The 8837-nt window shown below is 44.5% G+C and overlaps 1 protein-coding gene across 1 annotated transcript in view; it reads left to right on the top strand.

The window, feature by feature from the left end:
• The window catches only part of LOC131694277 (acetyl-coenzyme A synthetase), a 52894-nt gene extending 44856 nt beyond the window's left edge, over window positions 1-8038 (top strand). The window contains exons 2-7 of the mRNA XM_058982872.1: window positions 4733-4928; window positions 4988-5221; window positions 5281-5744; window positions 5805-5973; window positions 6033-6222; window positions 6329-8038. Coding sequence (XP_058838855.1) covers window positions 4733-4928; window positions 4988-5221; window positions 5281-5744; window positions 5805-5973; window positions 6033-6222; window positions 6329-6771 — 1696 coding nt within the window. The 3' untranslated portion in view covers window positions 6772-8038. The remainder of the gene's footprint in view (window positions 1-4732; window positions 4929-4987; window positions 5222-5280; window positions 5745-5804; window positions 5974-6032; window positions 6223-6328) is intronic.
• Window positions 8039-8837: the final 799 nt, after the last annotated feature.

Consider the following 8837-nt stretch of genomic DNA (forward strand, 5'->3'; position numbering starts at 1 on the left):
GCCGAGAAAAACACTGCCAAGAAACGGCCGATGCCCGGTATACTGGTGGAGTACCAAGATTGCAGTTCTACGATCAGCCTGCCTCAGAGCTAGACGTAGGATGCAAAGAGCCCGCACCGAGGATGCAAGAGAGAACCGCCGTGAAGTGTTTCGAGCTGCGAAATTGGCCCTTAACAAGGCCATTAAAAGCAGCAAGAGAGCGTTTTTCGACAACCTGTGTGAGAGTGCCAACGCGAATCCGTGAGGTGACGCCTACAGAATCGTGATGGCCAAGACCAAAGGGGGCTCATCACCCCCAGAACGGTCTTCGGGCCGGTTGGCGACGATTATCGAAGTACTCTTCCCGTCTCGAGCCACAAGCCCCTGGCCACCTGCATTACGAGACAGTGCGGGCACGGCTGAAATGGTGTCTCCGGTGACGAATGAAGAACTACTCGCAGTGGCTAAATCCCTAGCAATGAACAAAGCTCCAGGGCCGGATGGAGTTCCAAACAGCGCTCTCAAGGCAGCAGTCATAGCGAACCCGAACATGTTCAGGCTAGCTATGCAGAGATGCCTTGATGAGTGTCGTTTCCCGATAGATGGAAAAGGCAGAAATTGGTGTTGTTGCCGAAGCCTGGGAAGCCGCCAGGCGACCCATCGGCGTACAGACTAATCTGTCTGATCAACACGACTGGCAAATTGCTTGAGATGATCATCCTCAACAGGCTAACCCCGTACGCAGAAGGTACGGACGGTCTGTCAAGCAACCAGTTTGGCTTTCGGAAGGGTAAGTCCACGGTGGACGCTATCAACTCAGTGATAAAAACTGCCGAGATAGCGATCCAACAAAAAAGGCGAGGCATTCGATACTGTGCGTTAGTGACACTTGACGTGAAGAACGCATTCAACAGCGCAAGCTGGGATGCCATCGCGCTCTCGTTACACCGGCTTAGCCTATCGGTGGGTCTGTACCGGATCCTGGAAAGTTACTTCCAGAACCGCCAACTACTATACGAGACCGATGCCGGTCAGAAAAGGATTCCGTTTATCGCCTGAGTCCCGCAGGGCTCGATCCTAGGCCCGGTGCTATGGAACCTCATGTATGACGGAGTTCTGAGACTGAAGTTCCCTCCTGGGGTCAAGATCGTCGGCTTTGCCGACAACGTAATCTTGGAGGTCTACGGGGAGTCAATCCCTGAGGTAGAACTAACTGCAGAACACGCGATCAACACTGTGGAGGAATGGATGAGCACGAAAGGCCTGGAGCTCGCTCAGCATAAGACGGAGGTAGTTATCGTCAACAACTGCAAGTCGACACAACATGCAGTTATCCATGTGGGAGAAGTCGTGATCATCTCACAGCGGAGTCGTAAGTCTCTCGGAGTCATTATAGATGACAAGCTGACCTTCGGCAGCCACGTCGACTATACATGCAAGAGAGCTTCGACTGCCGTTGCGGCTCTATCGAGGATGATGTCCAACAGCTCAATGGTGTGCGCCAGTAGACGTAGGCTACTGGCAGGCGTTGCCGTATCTATCCTCAGGTACGGCGGCCCGTAATGGTCAAGAGCACTGAGGGTAACCAGTTACCTACAGAAACTGGAGAGCACCTACCTCGTGATGTGCCTCAGAGTGATATCTACCTACCGCACGGTATCACACGATGCATCCTGCGTGATAGCGAGCATGATGCCAGTCGGGCTGGTCATCCGAGAAGATGAGGAGTGCTTCGAGCTACGTGGAAATAGAGGAGCTCGCGAGCGCACCAGGGTGACCTCGGTCGCCAGATGGCAGCGTGAGTGGGATAACTCCTCGAAAGGTAGGTGGACCCACCGGCTGATACCTAAAACATATCGAGCTGGGTGGGCAGACCCCATGGGGAAGTTCACTTCCATCTGACACAATTCCTGTCAGGCCATGGCTGCTTCCGACAGTACCTCCACAGGTTCGGGCACGCGGAGGTCCCCGCCTGCCCTGACTGCCCAGGTGTAGACGAAACTGCCGAACACATACTGTTCGTATGTCCTCGTTTCGACGTCGAAAGAAGAGCAATTTTTGTTGAAAAATACACCATTTTCAAAAATTAATTATTTATTTTACAGAAATAACGCTCTCGCAGTTTTTTCACCAAAAACTACAAAAGTTTCAATCATTCAAATGAAACTAAAAGATTGAAAATCCATTTGCAATGTTGGAAGATATATAGCTTTGAAAAAACCATTTTTGCTTTGAAAATCGCCTGTAACTATGCAAACAAAAGAGATAGAAACTTCATTGCTTCGGCAAAAATGTGTATTTACAAAAGTTATAAAAACCTCTAGAACAAAGTATTAGCGAGAAATTAACACATAAAAAGATATTAATGGAAAACCAATTTTTAAAGAGCCACCCTACCTTAAATATTGCAAAAATCATAGCACATGAACCATTAGAGATAGCCACATAGTTTCTTCAGAAAAGTTGCTTCAATTTGATTGATTTATAACTTTATAGATTATTATGTAGCTGAATTTTACATATCTAAGAAGTTGATACTTTGAACACCCTAACCACAAGGACCACCCTAATTCAACTAATATAAAAAAATCGGTAAGAAAGTTCTAAGAAAGTTTGCCGAAGATACTATATATCTAAAACCAACGGTTTAGGCGCAAACAGTTTTGTCTTCCTAAATACAGCTTTGGGACCATAGTGCAATGTACACGCAAGCATAATTTTTTTTCGCACGCAAACTCACCAGCAGCACATACACACGCAGGTCGCACTCTGCAGTGTTAAATTCAATCCAAAACCACCCCACCCACCAAGTTTGCAAATCATCGTGTGTAAACCGTACTGGTACCTGAAAAATTCGTACACGGTTTAACTGTATGCTAGTTAATACCACCGCTGCTTATAGCGTCCGGAAGCTATAGCCATGATGTTGCTCGTTTTGCATCCGAGCATCGAATTATTCAAACAGACACGCGGTACCTCTATTTATGACCTCGTCGTATTTGATTGAGCTACTTAGGTGCTTTCTATTGACTTGAAATTGCTGCGTCGTCGATGGTAATTTTCCCATTTTTCGTGAACGTTTCAATTTTGTAACTTAAGGTTCACCCGACAAGCTTCAGCAGCACGTGACTCGGACCTAGTCGCAGGGTCGGCGCTACTGGGCAAACTGGAGGGATTTCGCGGATCTTTTGCTATAAAAACACTCAACTTCCTTAACGTTTGTCTTTTATTTTTGTCTGTTGTGTGGTGTTTCACTGGTGGATTAACTCAACTAGTACGTACAGTACTGTATGGTTTGTTGGCAGCTAGATGGACCGGCGAGCGCTCGTTGATCGTCTTCGGCTCCGAAATAGTTGCTACGATGATTTCGTGCAAGATGGCGATGACTGGTTCCTAGGGTGTATGGTTCGATGCTGTATTGGGGCGTAAAATGGCGGTCCCAGAAAGGCAGTCTAGGCGAAGTGTCCAACTGGCGCTCCCTTCGTTGGCGAGATCGGTTGGTGACGGACGAGACCGACTTTTGCCAGACTGAGAAGGGTTGCTCTCCTTGGTGTTTAGGGCTTTTGCCCAAGAGTCTTAGGCGTAGGTCACCTTCAAAGCGCCTAGACCGATGCGGGTGCGGTGTGTCTCCGGGACTTCGCAGACTACCGGTTTATGGTAGGTAGTAACCAAAAGGTCCTGAATGGCGATGACACTTGGTTGCTCTATTTAAGTCACTCACTGATTTTTTAATTGAAACACGTCTTACGCACTAGCTTGCCTGTATGAAATTAACCAACGGTGACTAATTGATGGCGGTTCTTGCCCTGTTTCCGAGTGTTCGACCTTGATAGGCCTACTGACGATCCCCTTTCCAATCGGGCCTTTTCAGCAGCAAGTCCCACAGGTGTGGTTTTGTGTACTTGATATGTACGGTGTACTTGTTTTGTATATGTTTTGGATATAAATTAAGCACCTTTAATATTCTTTTGATTCATTGTAAATAGTGACAAAAAATGTAGTTTGATTCCTGTAACGTTCGGTTTCAATTTTATCGATTTTCAATAGTCTACTTTTATCGCATAAATATTGAATTATTACCAAATCGATTCAGAAACACCTCACTTGAAATATTGAGAATACCAATATTCAAGTTAGGCGTTTCTGAATCGATTGATGTATAAATGATCAAAATCCATCTAATAGCGAAGATAGGACATAGTTTCGTTACATAGTGGAGTAAGACATTTTCAAAGTCAAATAGTAAAATGATTTGTTTTATGCAGCATTTCTACCCTTACTGCTGGAATATACACATTATAGTCGCGCGTAGATATCGCAGCAAGCAATATAGTTTGCTTGCTTTGAGTTGAATAATCCGATATCCGTTCAGCTAGGTCTTTCAAAATCTGTAAAAGATTCAGCGATTTAGTTTGGAGCCGAAAAAAGACCGCAAATGAATTTTTTGGTTTGGCGAGAAGCCTTGGGAGTCGATACGACCTCCATTTGGCGGTCCGAAGAGGGAGCGATTGTTACTGTAAACGCACGGGATTAGTACCCGCGTAGACGGGAATAAAGCAGTACATGTTTAAGGAAAGAAAAAAACACTTATCTTGAAATCTATACACAAGTCCCTGGTTAATGTAGCCAAAACTTAACTCTCTTTCGCTCCGCTTTTAACTGTGCCACCCTTTTTGAACGCTCCCCAATTATTATAACCATAACACCAAAGATTACTCTCAATTACCAGTTTCCGCTTTTTGTTTCATTTTAGGGAAGGCAACCATCCAGACGACTACAGTCGCCTGACTTATCGCAAGCTGCTGGAGGAAGTTTGTCGCTTCGCAAATGTCCTGAAAGCCCACGGAGTGCAGAAAGGCGACCGTGTGTCAATCTACATGCCGATGACGATGGAACTTCCGGTGGCAATGTTGGCTTGTGCTCGTATCGGTGCCGTCCATTCGATTGTGGTAAGCTAGCAAATAGTCTTCTGGAGAAAGTACAATTTTTAACAATAGGTTACGATTAGTTTGCAGGTTTCTCATCGGACTCGCTGGCCGAGAGAATGCACGATTGTCAGGCCAAAGTACTGATTACGGCTGATGGTGCTTGGCGCGGGGAAAAGATCCTGCAGCTGAAGGAACTTTGTGATCATGCTATGGCAAAGGCGGAAGAGATGGGACACCGCGTGGAAGCCTGTATCGTCGTGGCACACATCAACCGTGTTACTCCAGGCAAAGAAGGTTGGGATGGGGTCTTTGATGTGAGTGATATGAAAATTTTTCTTAAATAATCAGAATACGAGAGTTTATATTATCGTAGACCCCATGGACGGACGATCGCGACTTCTGGTGGCATCAGGAAATGGAAGATGCCGAACCGGCTTGCTACCCGGAATGGATGGCGGCCGAGGATCCGCTGTTCATGTTGTACACTAGTGGATCTACTGGTAAACCGAAAGGTGTTCTACATACAACAGCTGGATATTTGTTATACGCAGCGACCACCTTTAAGATTGTATTCGATTACAAACCCCATGACGTGTACTGGTGTACCGCTGATATTGGTTGGATCACTGGTCATACGTACGTGCTGTATGGACCATTGGCCAATGGAGCAACCTCGGTGATGTTCGAAGGTACTCCCTTCTTTCCGGATAATGACCGCTACTGGGAGGTTATAGACAAGTACAAGGTGTCCCAGTTCTACACGGCACCAACGGCGATTAGGTCGTTGATGAAATTCGGTGATGAACCAGTGTTGAAGCATGATTTGTCTTCGTTAAGGTGAAATTTATAAATCCAATTAATGATTGTCTATTGTTATTATATAATTATTATCAACAGAGTTCTCGGTAGTGTTGGAGAGCCCATCAATCCGGAAGCTTGGATGTGGTACTACAAAGTTGTTGGCAAGGAGAAGTGCTCCATCGTGGATACGTTCTGGCAGACAGAAACGGGTGGACATGTGATAACTCCGCTTCCAGGGGCAACTCCTATGAAGCCGGGTTCTGCTGTAGGTTCTTCTTGTTATGGGTTTGACGCGATAATATCGATTTTCATTTTCAATGACAGTCATTCCCGTTTTTCGGAGTTAAACCAACGCTACTGGATGAAAGCGGCAACGAAATTACGGGAGAAGGTGAGGGATATTTAGTCTTCTCGCAGCCTTGGCCGGGAATGATGCGAACGCTGTTCAACAACCACCCACGATATGAGTCCACGTACTTTTCCAAGTTCAACGGATATTATTGCACTGGTGATGGTGAGTTTTGCTGTTTCGTTTATTCTGTCTGGAAGCTATAGGTTGATGCATATCGTTAAATCGAAAACAATTTTAATTTTAAACCAAAAAATCTCTTTTTCCGTAGGAGCACGCCGCGACGCCGACGGTTACTACTGGGTCACCGGTCGCGTGGATGACATGTTGAACGTATCCGGTCATCTGATGTCCACCTCTGAAGTTGAATCGGTACTGACGGAACACCCGAGCGTTTCGGAAGCGGCCGTCGTCTCTCGACCGCACCCCGTCAAGGGTGAATGTTTGTACTGTTTTATCACCCCGAACCAGAATGAAGTCTTCGACAAGACGCTAATCAACGAACTGAAAGTGCTGGTACGGGAACGGATCGGTCCGTTCGCCCAGCCAGATGTGATCCAGCATGCTCCGGGACTGCCAAAGACCCGCTCCGGAAAGATTATGCGGCGGGTGTTGCGCAAAGTGGCCATCAACGACCGGGACATCGGAGACACTTCAACCCTGGCGGATGAGGCCATCATCGAACAGCTCTTCGCCAACCGTCCGGTGGCTTAGAGGAGTTAACTCAACATTGGGATCTCAATAATGCTTTGCATCAACTGTGAAACGTAGAAATATTTGGGCGATTTTATTCGATATCGGCCGGGACGAAAACAAACTACGAATATCCTAATAAGAGAAAAACATGCAACTGGACTTGGCTAGTAACGAATTGCAGTAGGAAGACTATCGCAAACGACTCGAGAATGGTGCTATCGGCGTATTTTCAGGGGATACCCTGGAAAGGGATTAGAAAACAACAGAGAGAAAAACACTTATAACATATAGTTATTATTAAAGATGGTCTAACGTTGTTGATATGGGTATACAGTGCAAAAATTAATTAGTCAGATTTTAGCATTTTATCACTTACTGCGCAGGATTCAATGTTTTAACCAAAATGTGTTACAAAGACATCACATTCCGAAAATGCAAAACCTGTGGATCTATCAAATGAAGCTCGTCGATGTAGGTGTAAATGTGCTTTGCATATTGTATGTTTTAAATATTAGCTATAAGATTTGATTTAGATGCACGAGTTGTGCGAAATATCGTTTTAAATGAAACTGTAGATGTAAATCTACTTAAAGATGTAAATCGAATGAAACACTAATGACACAAATTTATGCTTTTAAGACTAGAAGTCGTGCACATATTATTCTTTTGTTAATTATTATACCTTTTATTTTATGTCAAGTAGTTAAATAAAAAACAACACAAACATTTAATCGCACCCTTTTAATTTCACTTACATATCCCTTATCATATTTGACACCAGACCACGGTTTCCTATTAGCAGAATCTAAGAACATTACTCGCTCATCCTGATACATATCATTTCCTTTACTGACAGCTGACTGGTAAAGGAAACAATTAGTTGCTAGTGAACTCGATTGCGATCGTGAAATCTGATGCTTACAAATAATGCCATGTCACAAAATGGCTCAAGTATATAACCAGGATAGGATAGATAACCAAATATTTACCACTTACTGCTGAATAGCGGAAAAAAAGCACATATCATTGGCGTGCCTGAGTCAGTATCATCGTGATCATTCAAGCCACCAGCAGAAAAAGCAACGTGTTAATAGTAAGTTAATCATGGAAAAAATCCAAGGCACTGTACTGCAAACATATCATAAAAATCCTAAAGAAGCCCGAAAGAAATTTTATTCGTAACTGTTATTGTTTGGTAGCTTTAAAACTGTTCGTGTAGAATACAATGAGAATCTATTCCGTAAAATGTTACAGCAAAAAATGAAATATATACAAATAAAATAAAGTGTTTTTCTCTTAACTATTGCATAAGGTTCAATACGGGTGAAGATAAATCTATCTCTTAGAAATGTGGGATTGCAACTTAAACGGACACTGGAGCTGGACACAGACCATTGTCCGCTAAAAAATAATTGGATGACAAAATCACATGTTAATTTACATTTGCAATCGAACTGACAACAGTTAGAGGTTTTTTTTTCAATGGAGAATGCAATTTACGCACTAACCCAGTACACGTGCAATTAGTAGATGCCAAGCTACCACACGGGGTGTACTGGAGTGTCGGGCTCTCATGGTGACATGAGGTAATACCGAAGACTACATATTTAGAAGACTGATATCTCTTTGCTTCCCCCATACAAACGAGAAGGGACAGAGGTTACAGCACCTCTATTGTCTGAAGGTAGGAAGCTTAATGTAAAAGTGTATATGTGTGTGTGCATCACTATGGGAAGTACCACCTTTACCCGCAAGTGGCGTTGCTGTTACTGTCTCCAGATTCTGGACAGAGTTGCCAGTCTTCTTGATATGCAGTCTTCGGTAATACCGACTAAACTCCATCGGGCACCGCCATTGTTCCCCCCAGGGACTACCTCTCAGTATTACTTCTGGGGGGATGGCTGTACTTGATGTACTCACTCACTCTCGCTAACGCGTTCATACATCCTGTATGAGGCTTACTTGGGTGCTCTCTCTCTGTCACACCTTGAATAACTCTCTAACACTCCACATGAGGCTTACTTTTGTACTCACCTCTATCACGCCATGCGAGGCTTACTTGTGTGCTCACCTTTTTCGTAACT

Source organism: Topomyia yanbarensis, chromosome 3 (assembly GCF_030247195.1).
Source record: "Topomyia yanbarensis strain Yona2022 chromosome 3, ASM3024719v1, whole genome shotgun sequence".
Lineage (NCBI taxonomy): Eukaryota > Metazoa > Arthropoda > Insecta > Diptera > Culicidae > Topomyia > Topomyia yanbarensis.